Source organism: Ochotona princeps, chromosome 8, assembly GCF_030435755.1.
Source record: "Ochotona princeps isolate mOchPri1 chromosome 8, mOchPri1.hap1, whole genome shotgun sequence".
Classification (NCBI taxonomy): Eukaryota; Metazoa; Chordata; class Mammalia; order Lagomorpha; family Ochotonidae; genus Ochotona; species Ochotona princeps.
Window position 1 is genome coordinate 9,304,762 of NC_080839.1, and position 25,873 is coordinate 9,330,634.

Sequence of the window (25,873 nt, forward strand, 5' to 3'; positions counted from 1 at the left end):
TCTCAGCAGGGAACGTGGCGTGGGGTGTGGGACCTCTGGTGAGGAGGCGGATCCTTAAGCAGCTCCTCTCTCCCAGAGTCCTATCGGGAGCCAGGCTCCCGGAGCGCTAGCCCCAAAGGACGCGAGGGTCAGCCGGTTGCGCAAGCAGGGTTTCCCCCTTCTCGGGAGGCAGGGAGGACACGGCAGAGTGGCAGCCCTCCGTTTTGGTTGAGTTGCGCAAAATCCGTGACGCGGGACTGTTTTTGAACAATTCTTGAAAAGCAGGAAGGTCACACAACAGAAGTACTTGATTTCTGCGGGGGTCCCAAGGAGGGACCTTGTGTCATCCCTCCGGAGGACAACTGGTCCCTCTACCTCACCAGAGATGGGGCAGGAAGTTCGCAGGGGCCTCGTCCCCTCCTCTGTAGGGAACTAGGAGCAGGGAAGTGGGTTCTCGGGGGTCCCCTGGCTGGGAGATGGGCGGGGGAATCTGAGGGACACCTCCGCAGCACGCTAGCGCAGCTCAGAAGCAGGTCATTCTGGACTAGGTTTCCCTGCGCAGCGCTTCCCCTTTATTCCCCCCTAACTTACTGACTCCAGACCTGGCAAACGAATTGTGCACGGCGCTGCCGCGGGGCTGCACACTTAACTCCCGCCGCGCCCCAGGCAGGCGGCCCGGTCATCGCCCGGCGCCCACCCGGGCATCTGCAGCCTGAGTGCCGCCCGTCCGTCTCAACTCCTGACTGAGTCAAGCGGATTCTGGGCCGCAAGAGAAGTGCGTGCAGCCCGAGGCACAGGACCGGGTGGGGCTGGGCGAGAGCGAGAGGCGCAGGGATGCGCAGGCCGGAGAGGCTCAGCGTCCCCTCTGCCTGGCGCTCGCGCCCCCAGGTCAGCCCGGGACACCCCGTGGGGGCGCCGAGGGTCAAGCGGGGCCGCGAGGGGCTCCAGGCGGAAAGGGCCGATCCCTCCGCGCCGCCTGCGAGCGCCACGGGACCCCGAGGAGTCGCGCAGAGCGCAGGGGCGCGCGGGGCGGGCGCGGCGCGGGGCTCACGGCGCGCGCGCGCGCCTCGGCCTCGCCCGCGCACACGCGCCTCCCGGAGGAGAAAGGCGGGCGGGCGGGCGCACGGCACCGCGGCGGCGGCTGCTGCGGGCCGGGCCGCCGCGAGGGAGGGGAGGAGGGGCGGGCGCAGCGCCGGGGAGGGGGCGGTGGCGACGGCGGCAAGGCGAGCTCGCCGCTCTCTCGTGAGTGTGCCTGCGCGCGAGCCGGCGAGCGGGTGAGTGCGCTAGCCGCTGCCGCCGTCGGCCGGCCCGGGAGTCTAGGGCTGAGGAGGAAGCCGGTGGGGGAAGCACCGGGAAAGCGGGGAGGGTCTGGGATGTTGACGAGTCCGGGTGGGGGTGGGCGGCGGCCGGCCCGGCGCGGTCAGGATGCACCTTGAGCGGCGCCTTTCGTTGCAGCGCGCCGGCGGCCCGAACCTCGGCGGCGGCAGCGGCGGCGGCGGCAGGAGCGGCGGCGGCGCTGACACCTCCCACCATGGACAGCTTCGACTTAGCCCTGCTCCAGGAATGGGACCTCGAGTCGCTGTGGTGAGTCCCCGTGCCGGCCGCTTGGGGCGGCCGCGGCAGTCCGCGCGCCCTCACCTGGGCCGGGGGTGCTGCGAGCGGCCGCCGCCGTTGGGGGTGGGGTGGGCCGGGGATGCCCGCCTCGCCGGCTCCTGCCTGCCTTCCCCGGCTGCGTGCGCGGCTGCCTCTCCGTCTTCCTCTCCCACCTCTCCCGCCCCCTCCCCTCGGTGCTGCCAGTTCCAGTCCCGGGGCCGGGGATCTGGGGAGCAGAGCGCAGCCGTGGAGAGCAGAAAGCGGCGTTTTACAGAACGTGTCACTAAATGCTTGGAGACCCACCCCTCGGCCCGCAGCCCCTCGGTGTTCCTTTCTCTTCAGTCGCGCCACCTCGCCCTTTTCCATGGGTGCGCACACCCGAGACACTCTGGAGTTGGTGCTGCTTGCGAAGTGTGCCCTTAGAGGGATGCTCCAGCTTCGTCCCCGCCGGCGCCGGGTCATCCTTTCTGTCTGTCCCACCCACCCCCATCCCAGATGGGAAAGTGGGCACGCGGGGCACAGAGTGAGGGTTTCCTGGTGCAGGAATTATGAAGGGCCTTGGCCAAGGCGCAACCTTTCCTTGGGGCTTCTCAAATCCTCCTGGCGCCTTGCTTCACACCTCTGCACAGTGGCACCCCCTCCTCCTGACCTTAGTCCACGCGCGCCCTGGGGGTCCCTTTATGCCGTGCTCACTGCTCGCGGCCCTGAGCCCCGTATGTGCGGGGAGATGCACGCGGGGGAGCAGCTAGATGCAGTTTCCTTCCAGTTGCGGGTCTTCAGTTATTCCGTGGGCTGCTTCGGTGTCCCTCTTATGCCCCCATCTTCCCGCCCCCACTCCCCTGTCTCCTCAGTGCTGCCCACCAGCCCTGTTCGGGTGGTTGGATTCCCACCTGCATATTCCTGGAGGAACTTGTGTTATGTTTAATATTTAGGGGGATGAACATATGCTGGGACAAGCATATTAACTGCACTCTGTTCTGCCTCTGGTAATCGCTTGTTGCAGAACTAATTTTTTTTAAAATTCAGTAGAGTTCACATGTGTCTAGAACTGCAAGTGGTGTGCATATGAATATGCAGTGCGCAGCTTAAGAGCTAACTTGCTGTATGATTTATGGCTCCTATTGATGATATGTGGTATGTGTATGCTATCCGTGATTTAGATTTCCAGTGAATTATTTTCCAAAAGACAGGTGTAACAAAATAAACTGGACTCAAGGCTAGCGCCTTAGCAAGCCTTTTTTTTTTTTTTTAAGATCCTGTGATGAGTTGAGTGCAGCTTGGTCTGCATAATGCCGGCGCCTATAAAACACACGAGGATGGGTCTGATGCAATAAAACTTGTGTATATTATGCTGGAAACTTCAAAGAGCTGGTGTAGGAAGAATATGAAACATGTTATTACTCTATAGAAGTTGCTAATTACCCTGTTGCTGTGCCTGGGGTTATTTCAGCCTTTCATTTACAGATACCTGTTATTTTACAGGTTTATATTCACCAGTGTTGGTTTCTGGCACCAGTTCAGTACATTTCCAGGTTGAAACTGTACTTTGAAAAAGGAGTTTGTGTGTTTTTTTTGAAAAGGCAGGTTCACCGTCAAAGGGAAGAACTCACGTTCTGTTGTATTTTTTTTTTTTCCTGCTGCGTGTCTGCCTGCTGACTCAAATTGTACCCCCTTGTGGCTTTTACAAGTGACATCTACAGACTGCTAGCCTAGCCGTTGGTGCAGGCTCTACCTGCCCCGGGCCTGGCTTTGGTTTTCCTTCCCTCCTCCCCCTTGGTTCCCCTGGCTAAGTTACTGGGACACTGTCACAGAATAAATATTTATTGAGTTGCCTTGAAATTTATATTAGCTGCAGTACGTGTATTATTTTTGAACAGAGTAAAGAGATGAGGCATTTGTAGAGAAGTAGCCGTGCCTGCTGCGAGGTTTGCATCTTCGCATTGGTTTTTGGTTTGTGAAAGCAGGCCCCCTTTCTTGATTGCCTTGAGGAAGGACAGATTAGCTTGATGGAGGGAGTGTTTCTTGATTTGCAAGTGTAAAATTTGCATTTTACAGAAACTTACAAGTGTCTGTGTCAAGTTCCTGGTAAAAAGACCCCTGCAGTATGCAGTCATGTTGTGTTGGTCAGGCGTTTTCTCAGTTGTTGAATACTTGGCTGGTATTTTCCAACACAGTTGTGTGAGGGACTTAACTTGTTAAGCTTATGGTTTACTTTAAGCCCAGATAACTGATATTTGCTGTTTTTGGTGTGTCTGGTATTTTCTTATGTACTGCTTTCTCCTGGGAATCTCCTAGCAGTCCTAGATGTACTAAGAGCTAGCAGTCGTATTCGATGGGGGATGGGGTGGGAAAGAAGGCTTGAACTGTTAGATTTTATTGAGCCTGTAAAACAGCATCAACAGATTTTAAAAATAAAACATTTTCAGAGCACTTTTTGGTCACCAGGTCCCGTTCTTTGTCCATTGCACATATTCACCTATACAGTCACCACAGCAGCCGTACGAAGCAAGGGCTGTTGTCATTAGTCCCATTTTACAGATGGAGTAATTGAGGATTGGGAGCTCTCATGCTGAGAAGCTGGCGAAACGTGTTGGAATCTGGAACTCACGTTAAAGCCCCATCTCTGTGGCTTCAGAGCCTGTGGGCTTTCTCAGATACTGAAAATGTCTCCCAGTTTGCAAGGGAAGCCATGAAAATTTTGACGGAGTGAAAGTTAAGGTTCTGAGAAAGTATCAAGGAAAGGGGAATTGGAGCCCTCAATGTATTGGCCTTCCATCAAAGACTGGAAAACACAAGACCAAGCTTTAGGCTGGTTTGCTGATGTCTTATGTTATGGAGTGGATACACATTTTCAGTGGAAATTTAGAAGACAGTGGAAAATTGCTTCCTGTAACTTATCATGGAGAATCACTTTTCTTTGGTGGAGCACAAATTAATGGTAGGAGAGAATCTCCTCTTAAATCTTAACAGCTTTTGCTGTTTGGCAGGTGCTGTTTTCCAATAAAAACAAATTGCAGTTTTGTTAGTTGTGACTGTGGCTTTGAACCTGAACCACTCTGAGGGTTGCGAAGATGTTGTCAACTGAGCGGGGACAGTGTGAAGGGAGAAGTTTGGTACTGCCCAGCATAATCCATTCAGACATCAACAGTCCCTTATTGTAGGTCTTGTATAATTCAGGAGCTACCGCCTCTGTCTTCGTGCCACTCAGGATCATCCTTGTTTATCAAGGTAGGTGTTTCGAACCGGAGTTTTCCAGATTGCTAGTTCAACTTTTCTCTTTCCAGGAACCTTGCAGTGGCTATAGGTGGTCCTTATGTCTGCCGCTACTTCCGCTTCCCTTTTGTGATTGGACTTGAAGGTGGAGGACTTGGAATGAGGCAAACACTACCATTCTGTCCTCAGTTCCTTCCACAGATTCCCGAGGTGGAGCCAAGTCCTGAAGAGTTGAGGTTGAGTGCCCGGATGCTGGCAGGTGTGTGGAGGAGTGGCGTCTCTGCCGTCTCCCCCACTGCCTCCTCTCCTTCTTCCTGTGTTCTACCGGCTTTTGCTCAGCTGCTGGAACACACAAATCATTCCTCAAGGCTTTTAAAATAATGAGGGTCCTTCTTAACAGGCTAACTGTTGCTCTCATGTATTCACTCCACAAGCTTTATTGATCATCTCTTAAGTGCAACATGGGCTGGTTGCTGTAGGGGATACGAAGGTAAGTGAAACATGGGTTGTGCAAGTGATGAGCCAGTATGGGAGAGACAGGTACGTCGATAAAAAAGGACATTTTCAACACTGATGGTTTGGAAGAGAGACCACATTTGGGACTGGGGTGGGAAGTGAAGGGAGAGAGGAAGATTTGAGTTAAACAACACAAGAGTTTCTGTGGGAAAGGTGGCCTTCAATGATGGGGTTTTTAAAGAGAGGCGCCTTGAGAGGATGTGGAGGCAATCAAGAGCAAGGAAAGAACTGTAACAAAGTGGTGTCCACAGCAGTGTTTTATTGTGAATCACAGTGGAGTTACCTATACCACGTATCTTACAGATACAGTACGGTATAGTCATGAGGTGGTTTCAACGAATGAGAAAAGTTTTCCATAAGGAGCTTCATCAAATGTGTGTGTCATCTTCCTTACCGACAAGCACGTTGGAGTTGTAGGACAGAAGTGTGCAGTGAGTGTTCAGCTCGTCGCTGCCGCGCTCGCTTTCCCTAGCTTTGTGTGAGTCTGGGTGCTACACCTGCTGTTCCATGGTATGGCGGAGTGTGTGCTTCCAAACTGAACCTCTGAGACTGTTCAAAGAGGAGCTTCCCACCATTGGTTCAGGTGTAACTGTAGGGCAGTGCCTTTCAGAAAGTGGTTTTAGATCCCCACACATGGAAACAAATATTTACCATTGTATCATTGTAGCTCCTTACCCCTGTGCACAGGCATGTGCAGAACTGAACAGGAGAGAACCTGTATTCTTGCTGTGTGGGATGCACTTGGAGACTTTTCGGTCTTTTTTTTTTTTTCTCATTTTTCATCAAAACCTACAGTTTTCAACTCTGTACTGTCGGGGGATGCAGGGGAAAGAGAGTGAGTCTGCTGGGAATGCAAGAGAACCAGCACTAAAACAACAATAACAACAACGAACCAAACCAAACCAAACCAGCTCCGCCCATTGCAAGGAGCTGCACAAGCAACTCTGGTTGGGGGAGAAGGTCCCTTGGCATGGCAGTGTGGGAAATGGATCCCACGGAAGTGCAGTTTAGGAAGGAGAAATGAAAGAGGAAGATGGAGGTGGAGGGCAGACTTCAGCTGCAAATATGGAAGGAGTCAAGTGTGGAGCTTGTTGGGGAAGATAGCACTGTTAGCTAAAGCAGAGTGGGAACACACCGTGCTCCCCCTGCAGCCGCTGGCAATTAGGCTCTGGACGAAGACTTCCCAGGGATGCAATTGTTGTCTTTCAAGCAACCACCGGTGGCCACACTCAGGCCTTGGCTTCCCAGGATCTTCACAGTATCAGAAAACCCCGCAAGTCCCTGAAGGTGGTCTTCAGGCACTTCGATCCCCAGCTCCAGTAAAGCAAACATGCTCTCCCCCGTGCCTTCTCTCTCAGTCCTTTTGGGTCAGATCAGCCTATTGAAAGGCAAAGAAAGGGCCAAGGGAGCCCTCTGGTGCATTGAGCCTCAGGTGTGCTGTTTGGGAGTAACTGGTTGGATGCCGCGCACTCTCCTGGGCCAGGTTGGCCTGTGTGGTTGGCTGCAGTAGGCTCTCTTATTGGTCGAAAGCCTCAGAGCACGCCCACAAGCGTGCAAAAGGCCTCAGCTGGTGCACAGCTTGGGCTGTTTCTTAAAGGCATGGCGGTCTGGGCTCAGGAGTGTGGGCTGCTGTGGTGAAGGGGCCAGTGTCCAGCATGGAGGAGATGGGAAGGGGGCGTGGCATCCACTGGTGAGTAGTGCCAACTCCTGGCTTTATTTAGGGGTTTGTTTAGAGACAGAAAGGTGGGGGGACTGTTTGTTGAGGGTGCAGGCTCAGCTGGGGCACCGTGAGGATACCGGGGAGGATGGGCAGATGGGTTTCAATCAGCTGTACTGGGATCGTGGCGAAGGACAAGTATTGTGTTTGTGGCGGGGAACCAGTTCCTTTCTGTGTTCTAGATTCTCTGCTGTGAAAATGTAGGAGTATTATAAAATGCCAGCAGTCTATTTTGAGAGCATGTCGCTGTGAACCACAGTGGATGTAATCAGTGACACTTTAGCCACTTCAGTGAGGCTCTTTGGCTTAATACAGGTTAAGATAATCAACTTCAGAAAAAAATTAATTTCTTGATAGGAAAGGCAAGATTGTTTTGTGTGTGTGTGGGTGGGGTTTTTAACCTGGACTAGATTTGCCTGTTTAACTTCTACTCTGAGGACAAAGTCTTGGTGGGCAAATCAAGGCTGCCCAAGACAATTTTAATCTCATTTAATGGTAAGATAATGTTTTCTTGTTTCATTTCAAAATGAAATCTATAAAACTAATTTTCAGTGTTGGCTGTTCCCTTTCGTCTTGGGAACTTCGTGGAGGTTTCTGAACTCGGTTGGCCCCAGCGTTGGTTTCTGTTTGGCCCTGGGTAGCTTGAGACTTTTCTCATTTCCTTTTCTCCTATTTTCCCTCCTGGTTTAATCACTTACAAAATGACAGCACTTTCACAGACCTACCTCGTAAGGTTGAGATGTTAGGTTATAAAAGTGTCAATTGCTGCATGCATGCCAAACATCGTACTTTTATACCCTTTGCTTCCAGGGAAAAAAGTCTCCTTTTTGCTAAACAAGGGATGGATAGGAAAAGGCCATGCTAGGTCAGGTTCAGCAATCCCTGCTGTGCAAGTTGCATCCCTGGGGGCATTTTGGAGTGGAGGGGGGTGTTTGCTGGTGGTTTTTCTTGGTTGTGTTCACAGTCTAGCAGATAAATATGCCCTTACCGAGGGCTGCGCCACCAGCATATATAGATACGTGAACCATTACATAATCTTTGATGTTTCAGAGAATGTATTGTAGTAGCAGCCATTACATCAAATGACTTCATTTGGCACTGTGGGTCTCATTAAATTATGTCAGGCTAATCCTGCTTTAGTTGCACCAGAAACAACACGCACAGCTGCACCAGGGGATGGGGGACAGCACAGTATCCAAGACACTATGGGAGCGTCAGCTGAGGAAGCTAAGAGCTAGGGTGGGGGTGAAGGAGGCCCTGATTTGTCTGATGGTGTTTCCTTTGCCTCCCAAGGGTTGAGCCTGAGGGTACGAGGCTGGCGGTAGTGAATGCTCCTTGCTGGAGATGCGCTGAGGATTGTCTGGGAAGAGGGAGATTGCCCAGCCCTGTGGAGAGAGCTTCCTGGGAAGGTGGACCAGCAGCTGCAGGTCTCCTCTAGGATCTTTCAGCTTGACAATTGTGTTGTCCTGGGCCTCACAGGGGAGCAGGAGGCTGAGCTGCACAACTCATTAATGGTATTCACGTGTGACTCCCTCTCTGGGTGGTTTGCTCTCCCACCCAGAGAAAGGCCTCAAGGGTGCTTACACTTCTCCAGGTAATTTTTTCCCCAGGAGGCTCATTGTTAGCCCAGGTAAGCAAAAATAACTGTAATTTGAAGAGCACGCCAACATTGCGACTAGGTTTAGAGTGTGCTGTTTCTACCTCCTTTTTTTTTTTTTTTTGTTTTCATGGACAGGAAATTAGTTTTCAAAAATCCCCTTGAGACCCATAATATGAGTCTGGTAGAGTTTTCTGGTAGTACCTGTTGGGTTTACCTGAATTAGGAAGCAGCAGAGCAAATTTTCTGTCAGTGTTCATTGAGATGTTAATTAATTACCTGGCAGTTTTGATAGCAAAGATCTTTGTTGTTGTGGATCTTGCCATGTCTGGGGAAATACTGTTTCTGTTTTCCTGTTGTAAGGATATGTTTGTTGTTCTTGAAGAGTGGTTTCAGCGGAAGGGCAGGCTGAGACTGTGGGGTCAGAAAACTTCACTGTCACCCAGGGGGTGCTTCTCTCTGACTTTAGTGTGTGTCCCCAAACCTTTGGGATCCTGTTAAAATACACCTTGTAATTTAAAGGAACTGGTGAGGGACCCTGATGGTGCGTGTCTAACCAGCTCCCAGGTGACAAATGGTGCTGCTCCACAGACCTGACTTTTAACTGGATACAAAAGAATTGTTGTGAAAAGGTGCCCTTGCAAAATACTGTGTTCTCCTCCCTCTGTCTGACATTGAATTTCAGAAAGCCAGAAGGTCACGTGTAGATACTTGTTTTTGTGTGAAGTTTTTCTAATATACTCTGATGAGTGAGGGAGTGGTAATTGTATCCCGGTGGGGGTACAGAAGAAAAAAATCATGGAAACCTAAGAAAACACAATTTGTAAGCCATAGGCCAATTACTTTTTACAGCTTTCCAGTGCCCATGAGTCCTTGGGCTGCATCAGGAGTGACGGGTCTTGTTTGGGTTTGTGGGGACTGTCACAGTTCCTCCTGGGGGTGCCTGAAGTTCAGACCACAGTGAAGTGGCAGGTAGTGGTTGAGGAGTGAGAGTAGAAATGACTGACCTGAGTTGCAGATCGCCACTCTGTTAGTGTCCCAGGAGAAACCACAATCATGCCTCCAAGTGGAGCAGTGGCAGGTCTGAGACACCTGCGTGGGGGACTGTCCTGCCCAGCTGTCATCACCGAGTACCCTGAGCCTGTTAGGTGGTCCAGCTTTGCTGCAGTTTCCGTGTGCAAATTCCAGTTCTATTTTGTTTGAGGACTATGCATCTAGGACCAACGCGAGAAAATCTAGTACAGCTGACTTTGTATGTGCTGCAGAGATTGGGAGTCTGTGGTTTTGTTTGCTGCATGAGGGTATGCAGAGACACCTATGCGTTTCTGTTCTCTGCTGCAGGCTGATGAGGTTGTTACAAGCTGGAGCCATACAGGGCTTAGACCATTGTGAGTATTCCAAGTTTGGAAACGAAAGGCTGGCTTTTCAGGACTAGTAGGGCCAGTTTTAATCCTGGGACCCTAGGAGGTATGTGAGCTGCTGGAAGTGGTGCTTGCAGTAGCATTTAGTGTTGTCTGGGGCTAGGCTCCTAGGGACCATGATGCTACTTTATGTCTGTGGTACATGACACCATATGATGAGCATCTGACTTCCCTGTGACTTATAATGTGTGTACCTTCGTGCTTGGGAGAGGAAAGGGCTAACCTGTAGCGCTCAAGCCTGGGGATGTGCTAAGCCCACTGCAAGCTTGGCCAGTGTTTGATTATTGCTTTGGTTTGTGGTGGTATCGTTGAATTAATCCATTTTTTTTTTCCCATTGGAGAACCCACAGCTTATTGACTCCTGATACATGGCACAAACAACAAGATATAGGTGATTTAAACAACCCTGGAAAAAAAAAGGTTCAGGTTTGCTACATCAGTGCGGAGTAGAAAACTCAAGAATTCCTTAACATTGAAAGCCTAACCAGGGCCAGCTTGATTCTGACCTGCAGTTGTGTCTGGCAGCTCCTGGTCCCAGGACTCCTGCCTGTCCTGGGAAGATGATGGCTTGTCAGCCAAGGCCATGCTTGCACCCTTTCCTCCCAGCCACAGGCAGGTGTTATTTCTGTGGCAACTGCTGAGTGGCATGATGCCACTGGAGCCTGAGGGCTGGCCTCGAGGCTTTGAAGCAGGTGACTCATGGTCCTAGACTCTGTAGACAGATCTCCTGGTCCCTGGACCCTGGGCCCTGGGCAGCTACAACTTCCATTGCAGGCCTTCACAGTCTGTCTTTCCATTTTCTGAAACATCCTTTCTAGTCCCTTCTGTTCCATGGCCGGGGTAGAACCAGGCCTCACCTGAAGGCCAGGTGTAGGGGTAGAGATCCTGGCAACAAATAGATGAGCTATTACTCTAAGGAAATGGACTGTGACCTCTGCAGAAATGGAAACGAGGGACGATTCCAGCTTCTTGGTTAGTGGTCTCGTGTGATACACTCCTGCAGCTGCAGGCGTGTGCCTGTCTAGAATGAAGCATCTGGCCTCTCCTGTGTTGTCTGGGCTCAGGTTATTGGTTGTAGAGGTCAGGTTTGGGGATGCCTGGGCATCATCCACCAACAGCCACCAGGGCATAATTTGGAGCCCAGGACAGAGTCATGTTAGAATGGGTTGTGATTAAATGCATTGTACACACTTTGGGTAGAACTGTCTTAGAGTGTGATGTGTGATCCTGATATTGAAGTGTCGGACAGAGATAAAGAACTTGAGTAGTTGAGGTGTAGCTGGAAGCCAGGAAACTAGACGAGAACTTCCGAGCAGAGTGAGGAGAGGATGAGAAAGCCTTGGGCTGGAAGCCGGACAGGTGGGAGCCTGTGTAGGAGTGTGTACATCATTACTCTTGAGGGGAAAGATGAGAGAGTTGTTGGAGAAAGCCGGTGGACCAGGTACTGATGGAGAAAAGAACATGGTTTAGAATGGAGGGTAGAGCCGAAGCTGCACACCTGGTCATTGGGGGACTTCTCTTTGGGCTGATGTCTATAGGCTGCAGAGATGAAGATGGTATTGGTTAGGCTGTGAAATGGAACTAATAGGTACTTCATAGTTATTTTTGAATAGATGACTTAATCAGAGAAAAGCCTGCACAAGCCACTTTAGCATAAATCTCTTGTCATACTCTCTGTAATTTAATTAGACTGTTTTGTAAGGAATTTTGATTCAGAAATAATTGGGTGAGGTTATATCGCCAGGAAGAATTAGTGAACTTGTCTAATTGCGAACTGTTTTGAGTAGATTTCTAAAAAATTGCTTCCAAACGCGAAATCCTGACAGTCGGGAGCCCAGCCGGCTGCTCTGACGTGTGAGGGCAGTGCGTCTGGGAAAGGCTGCTTGCTCCCAGGGTGGCCCTGAGCTTCGTTATCCATGACGCTGCCCAGTGCTGAGCCCTGTCTGGGTACCCTGTGACCTCATTTCATCTCTGTGCCCTGTGAGCTTGTTTTGGTTGTTTCGCATTTTCTAGAGAAGCCAACAGAAGCACCAAGGAATGTGTCCAGGGTCCCATAGCTAACATGGCAATGACCCATGCAATGTGGCTGAGTTCTCTAATAGCTGTGACAGACTGAATTGAAGAGCATGAGTTCTGGGGTGCCATTTGCCATTAAAATTTGGGAGATATGTGTACAAGTGGTGTCCAGCTGATGCAATGATGTATGTATGTGTGTATGTATATGTACTTTTTTAAAGAATGTTGTACTTTTGTATTTTTAAAAGATTTTTATTTGAAAGGAAAGGTTAGAGAAAAACAAGGGAGAGATCTTTTCATCTGCTGGTTCATTCCCTAAAGGCTTCATTGGCTGGGGTTGGATCAAGCTGAAGCCAGAAGCCTAGAACTCCTTAAGGGTCTTGGATGTGTGTGAGTGGCAGGAGCCCAAGTACTTGATCTATCTTCCACTGTTTAGCAGGGAGCTGGATCTGAAGTGGAGCAGCCAGGATTCTAACCGACTCCCATTAGGGGATGCTGGTACTGCGGTCAGTGGCTTAACCCCTTGTGCTGTAATGTCAGTCCCTCTCTTGGACTCTTCAAGTTATAATGAAGCATGAAGTGTACTGGCTCCAAGTGTCTGTATGTTGTGGACCAGTTGGATTCTAACTTAATAAGCTTCTGTAACCCATTGTCCCTTTAGGTACTGCTTGTTTTGTCAATGCTTAAAATGCATAAAAATACACTGTCTATATATTTTTCCTTAATCATTTGTAAACCCATAAAACCCATTTGACAAGTTTTATGGATGAGGAAAATGATAGCAACTGTTCACCACAGCTGGCCACATCTTCCATCACACCTAAATGTAACTTTATTTATAACAGTGATGTTTTAGCAGCAAATTTAGAGCAGCCACCTTGTGCACGTCTTTTGAGATGGCGCACGCAGTAGTCCCCACCCCCATATAGATCACTCTGCAGTTTTTTCTTGCATTCCCCATGAAGTCAGACTATTGCTTCATGCTGTGTGACTTGAGTTCGGAAACACAGCGGTGCTTTCATGGCTTATGCTCTGAGATATTTAAGTGAAATGAGTAGAATCTTGGCTGAAGGGATTGTGACATACTGAAACAGATGACAAAAATAACTAGATGTCTTCCTTCAAAGTCTTGGAGAGTAAGACAAATTAAAATCGAATGTGGTTTTAGAATCCCCTCGCCTGGCCAAATTCCAGGATGGTACCATTTGATAATTGGGAGGGAAGATGGTACTGAGCCAGCTGACAGTGGATTCAAATTCTGCATGCCACTTCCTAGATGTCATTTTTTTTTTTTAAAATTTGAGCTAGAAGGGAGAGACAGAGACCAGATATATGAGGGTACCCTGTCTATCTACTGTCTTCCAAATCCCCTTGGCAACTGGGACGAAAGCTGAGAGCCCACAGTGAGATCCAGGTCTGCTTTGAGTGACAGAAACCCCAGGAGCTGGAACGTGGGATAAAATCGAGCCCATGAGGGCCAGCGCTGTGGCATATCAGGCTAAGCCTCCATCTACACTGCCAGGATCCCAGTTTGAGTCCAGGCCGCTCCACTTCCAATCCAGCTCTCTGCCAATGACTGGGAAAAGCAACAGAAGATTGCTCCAGTTCCTTGGGCCCCTGTACCCACACGAGAGACCCAGAAGAAGCTCCTGGCCTTGGATGGCTGAGTATGACCTTTGTGGCCATTTGGGGAGGGAACCAGCGGATGAAAGATTTTTATGCCTCTCCTTCTCTGTATATAACCCTCCCTTTCCAATAAAAAGAAATAAATCTTAAGAGAGAATCTAGGCTGTCCATTGTGGGATATGTCAGCCTACGCACTTTGCTGGGCACACACTGCTGGCTGCGCTGTCTTTAGCAGGAACAGTCTCTCTGAGCCTAGGTTTTTTTCTTCATGTGTAAAATGGAGTTAACAATGTCACCGATGTGTGACAAGGATTAAACGAAATAGTACATGGCATAGCTTGGCACAGTGCAGGTCCTCAGGAGTGACAACTTTATTATTACCTGCTATTCTTCTCATGGTTACTAATTTTTTTTTGTTACAAATTTTGTTCAGTGGCCAGATCCCTTTGTCTAGAAGTATTTATAAGACTTACCATTTCAATTTCTTTTTATTTGATAACTTTTTTCCTTGGATCTGAGCTTGTGCTTATTGAATGATGACTGCAGACAGATCTAGATATTTTTTTCGTTTCTTCCCAGAGCAGGAATTTTTGCTTGTGACTTCATGCTTCTTAGTGCTAATAAATAAACTTGGTGCATTTTATGAGTAAAATCTGTTTTTACAGATGTATATTTTAATTCAATACAGCTTGAAAATTGCTCTTGCCATCATTACATTGCGTCATTGAATCAGCTGTTTAGTTGAGGTGAACTTCAGCACTGGTGACTTTGGATGGCCCACATGACTTAATTTCTAGGATGCTTTTCTGCTGGCACTAAGAGGCCTTTTGCTCTCCTAGAAGGAGGATGTCTATTCCTTACCTGGTCTCTGGTCTAACCCCACATGCTTGCTGACCGTTTCTGGACTAAGGATGGCCTCAGGTTCTGTTATGGGATCACAATGCCTTGAGATGATGATTGGGTGTCCAGCATGTCTGTAGATGGGAGATATGAGGATATGAGATATGAGGATTTCCTCTTCTGCATTCATTGTTGATACAGAAGGTATGATAGTGTCACATCAGATTGCTTGGTTTTGGGAAATCAGGAGTCATTATTCAGATGGGAGGGGAAAATGAGATCTCTGGAGCTTTGCCAGCCAACAGATAGAAGAAATGTTACAGCATCAGCCTTTGTCTGGTGAGTGACCCTAGCACTCTGGTTCCTGTCACGTGGTCAGGGGGAGTTGGCTCTGCTCCAGTGTCTTCATTCTAGGGCCCGAGAGCTACATTTTTAGAGCACGTCCTCTGGGTGGAGGGGAGACTGGAGCTTCTGCTGGGTGTGGTGTTGGCTGTGTGAGTCCCAGGTCCTTTTACAAAGCAGGACTGCAGGTCACATGGCCACCAGCAGGGGCGCTTGAATGCCCATGACCATCAGGTCTCAGGTTGGGTTTGCTGTTAAGCAGTATATGTTTTTTGTTGCTCTTTATTTATAAATTAAAGGAAAACAGGAAGATGGGAAAAGACACTTAGGGAACTGGTCTGAGAGTTCTCTTGTTGCAGAGGATCCTTGCTTTTTGATCCATCATTTCCTTCTTACAGGACTGACTGACCTGTGAGTTTTTGTAGCAGAATAGAGAATTGGTGAAACAAGTTAGTGAAACATTGCCTGCAGAGGGCCAGAGTTATCGTGTGTGGTAGGTGTAAAATGTTAAGGGAATGGTTTCTGAAAGTATTCATCTGTTAACACTCTACCTTCACCATGCAGAGAATATTCTGTGTCCATCCATATCCTGATTGCTAAGCTGAATTCACTTGGCTCTGACAAATCAGAATCAAGTGCTCGATGAAGAGAACGTTCCAAAAAAAGAAGAGCAATTTTCTTTTCTATACATGTTGAGTTTCTATTACCTAGAAGTATGCTTGGTATTATTGGAAAAGAAATACTATTTCTATGTTAATTCTAATGAAATTGGAGAAGGAAATAGCCCACAACAATATTGTAAAGTCCTTAATGGGGTTTAAAATCTCTGCAAGGTCGCAACAAAGTAAAAACATAAACAAAATGAGTGAGAACGCAGTCATTCCCTCCCGATTTCGAAGAGCATCAAGAGGCAATATTTTGAACTGATTGTAACTTTGAAGAAAACCCATTAGACGAGAATTAAAATGTGAACGGATTAGTTGTGCTTTAATGGGCCTAGCAGAAGATCTTTCCTGGCTTCAAAATCTTTTCTAATTCTCCTCACTTAACCTTATGGGCTGTGTAAACGAAAGGATCTTTTCCTCCACATTTTCTGAAGCTGTGTGTAATTTCTCTTAATCAAATAACATAACCAGTTTAAAAAGCTCAAGTCAAGTCTGAATTCTGCCTCTCGGGTTGAAATTTAGGAAATTAAAAGAGCAAATGTGGAATGTGTTCTTGGATCATTGATAATCTCATATTTTGTTTGTATTGATCTTGTATCCTACAAGTTATCTTTGTATGTTTGCTGAGTACATTGGTCCGATGAGGGTATGTGTGTGTGTGTGTGTGTGTGTGTGTGTGTGTGTGCCATTTCCTAAGCTCTTATATATAAGATAATGCCATTGGCTAGTCTTCCAGTTGCCTTTTACTTGTTTTTCTTGCCTACTTGGCTGTCCAGATCTCTGAATGACAGTGATGAGAGTAGACAGCCTCCTGATTTATTCCTGATCTTAAGGGGAAAGATGATAGTCACTTACTGTTTTTTTTAAAGATTTATTTTTTTTAATTATAAAGTCAGATATACAGAGAGGAGGAGAGACAGAAAGGAAGATCTTCCGTCCGATGATTCACTCCCCAAGTGACCGCAACGGCCGGTGCTGTGCCAGTTCAAAGCCAGGAACCAGGAACTTCCTTCCAGATCTCCCACACGGGTGCAGAATCCCAAAGCACTGAGCCGTCTTGGACTGCTTTCCCAGGCCACAAGCAGGGAGCTGGATGGGAAGTGGAGCTGCCGGGATTAGAACCAGCAGCCATATGGGATCCCAGAGTGTTCAAGGTGAGGACTTCAGCTGCTAGGCCACGCTGCCAGGCCCAGTCACTTACTGTTAAAGTGAGATTTTTGGGCCCCACGCGGTAGCCAAGTGGCTGAAGTCCTCACCTTGCATGCACCAGGATCCCATGTGGTTGCCAGTTCATGTCCAGACTGCTCTACTTCCTATCCAGCTCAGTGCTTGTGTCCTGGGAAAGTAGTCAAGGACAGCACAAAGCCTTGGGATCCTACACCCAAGTGGGAGACCCAGAAGAGGCTCCTGGCTCCTGACTTTGGATCAGCTCAGCTCTGGCCGTTGCAGCCGCTTGGAGTGAACCAACGAATGGAAGATCTTTCTCTCTGTGTCTGCTCTGTGTGAATTTCATTTTCCAAACAAAAATAAATGAATCTTTTTAAAAATGAGATTTTCTCTAGGATTTTCAAAGCTGTGTATGAGTTTTAGGATTTTCTCTTCTATTCCTAGTTTGAGTGCTTTTACCAAGGAAGAGTGTTAGCTGTAGCCAAAGGCGTCCTCTGCTTCTGTTACAGTTAGTGTATGGATTTTATGCTGTCTTCCATCAGTGGGGCTTACCATTTTGTCAGATTAGGTTGAACCAACCTTGCCTTCCTGGATTAGCTCTCGGAGCTGTGTGGTAATGCTTGAATGTTGATGGAAACGTCTTGCTAGTATTGCATTGAGTGACTTCCCTTTTTTCAAAATGGACTTTTCCTCAATTTTTTTTTTTTTTGTCATTTGAAGTTCCTAAAAAACTGAATGGCAAAACGAAGGACAGTAATCTTCTTAGAACTTCTCTTACATATGGAAGTTTGTAGGTGCTTCAAGAAGTTTGTGGAAAATGCAATTAAAAATAAGTTTTTTTTTTGGCATAAAGCATTCTGAAATCCATGGCATATAAGATCCTCAGAAATGTCATAGAAAATGTTTTATGAAAAAACTGCATGGATTAAAAAAAATTACACCAGAGTGAGCATGTTTTGTTTTCCTTTTCCGTGAGCAGTTAAGGACAGCCCAAAGCCTTGGGACCCTGCATCCACATGGGGGACCCAAAAGAAGCTCCTGGATCCTGGTTTTGAATCAGTTTAGCCTAAGCCATTGCAGCCACTTGGGGAGTGAGACAGCAGACAGATTTTACTGTCTGTCGTTTCTGTAAATTTCCTTTCCGATTAAAAAATAAACTTAAAAAAAGTTGTTTAGATGTCTGCTCAGAAACTTCTATGTAATGATTTTCTAAAATTTTTTAATTGAGCACAAGCTTAAGAAATACTTAAATATTTTGGGCCCAGCACAGTAGCCTAGTGGCTAAAGTCCTTGCTGTGAACACGCTGGGAATCCCATATGGGCTCTGGTTCTAATCTTGGCAGTCCTGCTTCCCATTCAGCTCAGTGCTTATGATTTAGGAAAACAGTGGAGGACAGCCTGAAGCCTTGGGACCCTGCACCTGCATGGGAGATCTTGAGGAAGCTCCTGTCTTTGGATTGGCTCAGCTCTGGCTGTTGAAGCGGCTTGGGGAGTGAATCAGCAGATGGAAGATCTTCCTCTCTGTTTCTCCTCCTCTCTGTATATCTGACTTTCCAATTAAAAAAAAAGAAATGCTTACATATTTCTTACGTGACACATTTAGATTTTAGGTTCTGATCTTGTGCAAGTCACTCTTCTTTAAAATTTAGACTCCTAATTAATAAACAGTATTGTGATGAACAAGAAAAAATCATGGCAGGGGAATATGTTTGTTATTTGATAGGAAGTTCAGTTATTTGTAGAAGTTTGTAAATAGTATTAAGCATGGGATCACACATTTAAACACCCTCAGTGGTCCACTAGACCAAGTAAAAGGCTGAAGTGTAGCACAGCTGGCAGTGACGTGGCCTGTGGAAGCCCAGCAGCTCTGCTTCAGTCCTTTCAAAACCAGACGCTAGAATGAGCCAAAACCAATCCCAACCTCTGCCACCGTGGCAGAGGAAGCACATCTTCCTCCTGTGTAGGACCCCTCACACAGGGGTCACCCACCGGGTAAAAAGTGCCCGGGTCTGGTTGCACCTCTGCTATTGGGAAAGTTCTTGATTTCTCCAAAGCTTTGTTTTGTCATCTGTGAAATGCAGATGACACACGTCTAGCCCAACTCCGAGAGAGGTTGTGAGGTGTTTAAAGGGCTTAATACTTGAAAATGACTCGAACCATCAAGTCCCCTTTAAAGGTAAGGAGTGCTGGTTCCCTGTTTCTGAACATCTTAACTTTCTGGTGTTTTCAGACATTGAACACTAACAAAGAACAACTAGCCATGTCTCCTGGCAGTAGCATGAATTTGGTAATAGATGTGAGCCCATGTGATCTATTGCCTGGGCTTGGATCCTTGTTCGGCTTATTCCATTATCATTCCAGTGAAAAGAGCCATTGTCATGTCCTTCTCCCATTAGGTTCTGTTAGAGAGGGGAGGTTGTCTAGCGGCACAACAATGTGCCTTGTAATTCTTGAACCAGATAGTAATCATCTGGACTCTGGTGGTTTCCTTAGCCAGTAGACAGAGGCCGAACCTGTGCTTTCTGGGTAACCTAGGGTTTGAGAGAGTTTGATTTCCACAGCTTCCTGAGCGCAGTCTGTGCGAGGCTGACAGTGTGGAGCCTCTGCCCGAGTGTTCTGGGAGTGACACTATCCCAGCATCTGCGCACCAGGTCAGTGCACCATAGCAGTGGCTTGGTCGGCAGTGACCAGGCAGACACCCACAGCTCCGGGTTCATTGAGCTCCCACGGTGTAGGAAGCATTGTCTGGAGAACACGGAAGTAATGTGCAGCTGTGGCTGTGAAGAGGCATGAAGTTTGGTTGGGAAGAAACTACAATCTTTTCAACACCAGAGGAGCCTGAATTTGCAGACGTCTCTGAAAAAGGGACCTTTCTCCTAGGCAGAGGAAACTGACACCTGTGACTAGGTGCTAGTTTCTCAGGGTGAGTTTAGGGATTCTCAGCTCTAGCCGCTTTCCAGAACCCACTAGGGATACAGGGATTCTGGGAGGTAGTGGAGGGTACAGAGTGCTCACTGTTGGCTTCCTGGGTTTGAAAAAGGCTAACAGCCTCAGGCTAGTTTTGGAGTTTAGACTACAGAGAGCTCAGTGAAAGACCAGCAAAGAGCCTCGTGGCGGATGCATGTGTTGCGTGAGGGATGAATGAGATAGGGGTGGACTGAGGTCTTTGGGGAGAGGGAGCAGTGAAGTGAGAGCATGGAATTGGGACCTGGAACAGTCAAGGTGGTGAGAAGACTTTCTTCCTCGCGACTGTCTTGGATGGAAGAGGACTGTCTGGGATTTATATTTGGCTTTGGAAAAAAGCTATGATTATAGTAGTATTTTTGTTCAAAATACCCAGAGGGTCATTTTACCTTTTTAAATGAATTTTTTAAAAATAAATTTTTATTTCAAAGGCAGATTTTTGTAGAGAGGAGGAGAGACGGCAAGGTCTTCCTTGCACTGATCCACTCCCCAGATGGGCACAATGCCCAGGACTGAGCTGATCCAAAGATGGGAGCCAGGAGCTTCTGGGTTTCCTGTATGGGTGTAGGGTCCCAAGGCCTTGGGCCATCCTCCGCTGCTTTCCCAGACCATAAGCAGAGAATGCAATCATAAGTGGAGCAGCTGGGACATGAACTGGCACCCGTATGGGATGATTAGCCTGTTACGCAACGAAATGCAGTTTTAAAAAATTTTAAAATTGAGTTGTAAGTAACTCTGCAATCCTGATTCATCATATTTGTGATTTTTTTCTAGTTTTCTGTCAGTATCATGGTTAGTATCTTCTGTATCTTCCCCTAATTGTTTGAGATGAATAATTTTGTATGCAGCTACTGTACTTCTTGGTAATAAAGTAATTGACGTGCAGGGTGCTAATAAATATATCTGATAACAGGTGTACAGTGGACAACAAATGAAAATATTTAGTATGTATAAATTTGCTGAAATTTGTTTCATTCAAGAAAGTGACTCATTTTTATGGGACTGCAGATGTGGTTAGTATTTATACAGATTCCTTTGCAATTTATCCACTGTATATAAGGCATCAACTGAATTTCCCTTTGTGAAAGACCCATTTTATATTTATGTATAAATATAGTTGTGTATAGTGTATGTCGTTGTGCTCATTTCACTGTCAAACTGTCAACACAAGCAGTATTTCTTGGTACTGCTAACATTTCTCCCTGGTGTGTGAGTTAGCTGCAGGAAACATATGGTAATGAGCATAAATCAGAGCTCTAATCCCCCACTCCATCACTTGCTAGAAATGGGTAGCCATTTTGCCAATTATGAGCTGTGGTAAAGCATAATACCTACCTCCAAGGCTGGAAAAGTAGAAATGAAAGGTAAGTGTATTTCAGTGCCAAATATTTTGAAATCCGTGCGTACGTGGGGTCTTCGTAAAATTCCTGGAAAATGTATATTATGAAAAAAACCTGCATGGATTGAAAACTTTCACATCAGAATAAACAATAAATAGATTTTAATCCTGCTTTTCACAAACCTTTTGAGGTTTTCTTATATGTGGAAAGTGTTTCACAGCATACCTGTACATAGCATGTGATATATATTTCGTCATTTTTAAATTACCTTTTGAGAAATGAGGGAGAGGAAATTTCTCATGTGGATGGCAGACACCCAGCTTGTGAAGCTGTCCCCTCTGCCTCCTGGGTGGTATGCAGCAACCTGATACCGGACCAAACCAGAAACGTAAACCCAGGTGCTTAAATGTAGGTGCAGATACCCCAACCAGTGGCCTGACTGCCAGGCCAGAGCCCTTCCCTTGTTGTGGTGGTGGTGGTAATCGTTGTCATCTTTACTCAACCTGATATAGGACTTAGTGTCTTGGTCATTGGGTGGTTATTGAATAAATGAGGAAATGGAAACAGTTACCGTGAGCTTTTGTTAAATATTTTCTTAGGTTGTTTCTGTCCTGTCTAGGTCAAAGGTGCCACCAGTTGGTAGTTGGGATAGTTAAATATGTGAGAATGCATATTATGCGCAAGAAAAAAAAAAGACCTGAGTTGGGCCCTTGGTCTGGCTGATGGGATCCTGGGAAAGGCAGCATTTTGCATGCGGCTACAGACCTCTGTAGGCTTCACCCAGATGTTACAGTGGGGCCCAGGAGTTCATTATGGAGGCCACCTTGTTCTCAGGTTAAGGGAGAACACTGCCTTCAGGGGGCTGTTGGCGTGGTCCCACGCTGGGCGAGGCTGGGGCCGTGCTCTGAGAACCATCCGCCCCATCTTCTTTGGTGTGTGTTTCCAGCTGCAGAGGGTCAGTGGGTGCACTGGCACAGCCAGTCTGTGGGCAGGCACGATTAGCTTGTGCATCCCTTCTCGCCTGCTTATGCCAGTAGGAGGCTTGCAGGGCACAGCTTGGAGCATCCACCTGCTGCCCTGTGCGCGTTCTGTCCCTGACACTTCTCAGGGGCGCTGTGCATGTCTGGTGACTTGTGTTCGCCTCCACAGCAAAAAAGCTGTTTGACATGGACCGTCTCATGGCGGGCACAGCTACTACAGGAAGAATACATGTATCTTCTGTGACAACAAAAGGGACCAGAACTTAGGAATTCAAATGCATTGTCCTAAGAGCCATTTTTTTTTTTAAGGCAAAAAGGTGGTTTATTCAAACTAACCTAGGTCTCCCAGCCACCTCCCCCAGCCCAGCATGGCTGGGCGGGGGAGGGGCAGCCGCTGCAGGATCCACAGCTCGAGCACCAGAGAGCCAGACTGAGAGAGCCCGCGAGCCCAAGCTCCCCAGTTTTTATACATTTCAGGCTAGTAATTATACAGTCCTGATTTAGCAGGCTTCTATTGGTGAGTTTGAAACTAGCAACTTTTTTTTTTTTTTTTAATAATTGCTTTATTTAGCCTGGGCATGAACAGGGGCAAGTGTTAGCCAGAGCCAGGGGTGCGGAGGGGAGAGCTACGCTGGCAGTGCCTGGGGTCTCATAGGAGGCAAGCAGTGGCATCACAGGTCTGTCGGGCCGAGCTCCCTGGGGCCAGCTGCGTGTGGAGAGCCCCAGTCCACGTCCACTGCGCCTGCTCTGTCTCTCTTTCCATACCTGGGCCTGGTCAGCATGTTGATGTATCGGTGGAGTTCAGCCGTGTATTGGGCCATCTGCTCTGGTGTGGCGTTGTCCCCTGGGTACACAGGCTCCAGCGGGGCTCCCTGGGCAGCCTGCTGTGGCTGCAGCAACAGAGCCACACAGGTGCACAGGAGCAGCAGGGAGAGGCAGCGGGCTGCGGCCGCCATCTGGGGAACAGGCAGCAGGTGCCATGGAGGCAGAGCAGAGCACAGACCCTTACCCAGGGAAGCAGGGCCTGCCTGCCCGGCCCCTCCGTCCATACTGGGGCCACTTGGTGCTGACAGCCGCAATAGCCTCGGGAACAGCCCAGCAGCCAGAGCTCAGCCTGGTAGCAAAGGGGACCTGAGACATAGGGCCCTAGGGGCAGGGGTATGTGTGAAGTGAGAGAAATGAGCTTGCGTTCCCCCTTTTCCTGGTTGGGGCACCAGGGGTAAGGGCCCTAGAGGCAGCCGTAGGGCAAGGTTGGAAGGAGGGGAGGTGGTGGGGAGCAGGGTGAAACTAGCAACTTTCAAAAAGTACAAATCAATGAGCTATAGGGCGGTGGATCTTATCAAACACCAGGTACCTCCTTCCTGAGGAGTGGTCTGCCTAGGTGTCCTGCCGGGTGTCCTGCCGGGTGTCACGTAGACTGTCAGGCCTGGAGTTGACACAGTCCCCAGCCAAGCCATCAAGGTGGAATCACAAAAGGCAGAAAACTTCCAGGTTCTTCATTCCCCCCTCTTTCTAGTAACTAATCAAATCTTTGATACAATAACACACTTAGTAATACAATTAACAATGTATAAGTATCGTTGAAAATACTAACATTTAAGAATCTTTTAGTATTAAGATGTTACATGTATACAACACAGTTCTGTCAGGAACCAGAGACCCTAACTGCCTATCATCCCATCTGGCTCCTATATTTCCAGACAGAGGACTGGACCCCAACTGTTTAGGGAAAGGGGATGTCGTCAGCCACTCTAAGAGCCATTTTGTAATAATATGTATCACACTGTATTCCAAGGAGAGTCAGGTAGCCGTTGTGGTTTGAGTTATCCATGGTGCCACTACTAGATGATAAATTCGTGACCCCATAGCCTCCCTTGTTTGTTTCAGAAGTGGGATGTAGCCCTGGGTTATACAGTATTTACATTTATCATACAGCAGCTGTACCCGGGCTGATGGCAGTGCACTTTTTCTTGCTGTGGCAGTATCAAGGCCTTTTTGTTGGGCTCTGGTTGGATGCCAGGAGCCCAGAAGTGATCTGTTTCCCACCATCCCTTCCCCTGGCGGTCTGGGACATTCAGTTAGGCTCTCCTGCCTGGGAGTGTGTTAGTAGATTGGATTCTTGATAGAATATGTGTCATGAAGTCAGAGCAAGAGGATAGGAATTTGGGCCTTGTGTGTAGTTATCATCCAGGAATTACTATAGGGCTCCCACTGGTTGGGAGGTTCCTGCTGTGGCTCTTGCTGAAGTTTGGATAATTGAGGTTTGTGAGACAGCGGTCCATGCGTTTATTCCTACTGCAACACATCTCAAATCTTTTTACCATTAGATTTTAGGGCATTTTTAGAAGGGTCTGAATTATTTTTTTATGAGAAAAAAATCTCATGGAGGGAAATTAAAAATAAAAAGGATTTATGTAAGTTGGCAGACTCTTTAGAAAGCTTTCTAAATATGCAGATAGAAAAAATGACTGAATCAGGGGAATAATGTCAATAGGAATTGGAATTTCTTTAAAGGAACACATGCACACACACACATACACAGAGGAATGGAGAGAAAGGGGGGCAGAGAGAGAGAGAAGCTCTCTGAAATTCTTACCATTCTCTTCTCATAATTCCTTGATGGGAGCTATGTCCTGGGAACTGGGGCCAAATGTAGGTTTACTTCTGCCCATGCCACCTGGATTTTGAAAATTGTAATTTTTACAAAGAAAAGGTGAAGATACTGCCCTCTGTCCTTCATGGGGTGGAAGGGGGTGTTTGAGAATTAAATGAATCGGCACTCCCAGCTAGCCCAGAACAGTACTTTACACTGGAACCTCACACTCACCTGCCATGAGGCTATGCCTCACAAGGAGCTGTGGGTGAATCAGTATTAGTTGTAGAGGAGGTATGATCCTTGACCAGGTTTCTTCTGTTCTACTTGTGTCTGTGGATCTACAGTGTTTCTGGGACTTGGGCCAAAGAGTTGCAAATCCAGAAGAGAGAGAAGAGGGCAAGTGGGTGGGCATTCGGAAAGGCAGAACACAGGGTGAGGCTTCAGCAGAAGGGTCCCTTTGGAGAAAGTCCCTGGGTGAACAGGGAGGCATTGAACAGGTGTGGTTTTTTTTTTTTTTTTTTTTTTTTGCCTGTGTGGTTCTGCTTGGCTTTGGACACTTTCTCTGTCACTTCTCTGAGTGATGAGAAGAGAATTACTTTGAGGACAAATCGACCTGCTGGCCTTTGGAAACTACCTCTGGAAACAGAGCCAGTCTCTGTATCTAGATCTCATCTTCAGGTTTCATCCTGTGCCTGAGGACAGTGACCTGATTCCACTAATAGGCTGGATTTGTCTTTCCCTGGCAGAAAATCCAGGAGGGGAAGGTTTTGAATCTTGTGGTTTGCAGTGTAGTGTTTAGACCTCATTGTGTAGGTCCCAGATCTCTGTTATTACTGGACTTGAGCGAGGATAATTGGTTGATTGCTGGATTAATTTTGCATTCATTGGTTTATTTTCCAAATGCCTGTAACAGTCAGGGCTGGGCCAGGCTGCAGTAAGAAACCTGAAACTCAAGCTAGGTCTCCCATGTGCACATGAGCAGGAAGGTGGAATTAGAATTGGATCTGAGACTCAAGCATTCTGAGAGGCATTTGGAAGGCCCCAGCCAGGATCTTCATTAAATACTTGCCTGCTGTTAGGCCACATTTCAGCTTCCAGCAGAGCCTAATTGCTAGCAACTATGTACTCCCTTATTTGCTCCCAAGTGCATCAAGGCCCTCTTCTGGTTCCCAGGCACAACTTGGCTCTCACCTTGGGTTTCTGTTTTCTGTAGAACCATTCTCTTTTTTTTTCCTCCCAAAGATGTACTTATTTTTATTGCAAAGTCAGATTTACAGAGGAGAAACAGAGATCTTCCATCT

The 25,873-nt window shown here is 47.7% G+C and overlaps 2 protein-coding genes across 4 annotated transcripts in view; one reads left to right on the top strand and one right to left on the bottom strand.

Annotated features, from left to right (window-relative positions):
• The window catches only part of AFF3 (ALF transcription elongation factor 3), a 564,045-nt gene that overhangs the window by 45,277 nt on the left and 492,895 nt on the right, over positions 1–25,873 (top strand). For all 3 annotated transcript variants that reach the window (XM_058667512.1, XM_058667514.1, XM_058667513.1), the window contains exon 3: positions 1,435–1,563. In XM_058667512.1, coding sequence (XP_058523495.1) covers positions 1,511–1,563 — 53 coding nt within the window. In that variant the 5' untranslated portion in view covers positions 1,435–1,510. The remainder of the gene's footprint in view (positions 1–1,434; positions 1,564–25,873) is intronic.
• LOC105942307 (pancreatic polypeptide prohormone-like) lies at positions 22,568–23,076 on the bottom strand. Its single transcript, XM_012929512.2, has one exon. The coding sequence runs from the start codon at positions 23,023–23,025 to the stop codon at positions 22,648–22,650; it is 378 nt and encodes a 125-aa protein (XP_012784966.2). The 5' UTR covers positions 23,026–23,076; the 3' UTR covers positions 22,568–22,647.

What these genes read in the sequence shown, in the direction of transcription:
- LOC105942307 (XM_012929512.2), bottom strand. Translation starts at nt 23,025, where the DNA reads ATGGACGGAGGGGCCGGGCAGGCAGGCCCTGCTTCCCTGGGTAAGGGT.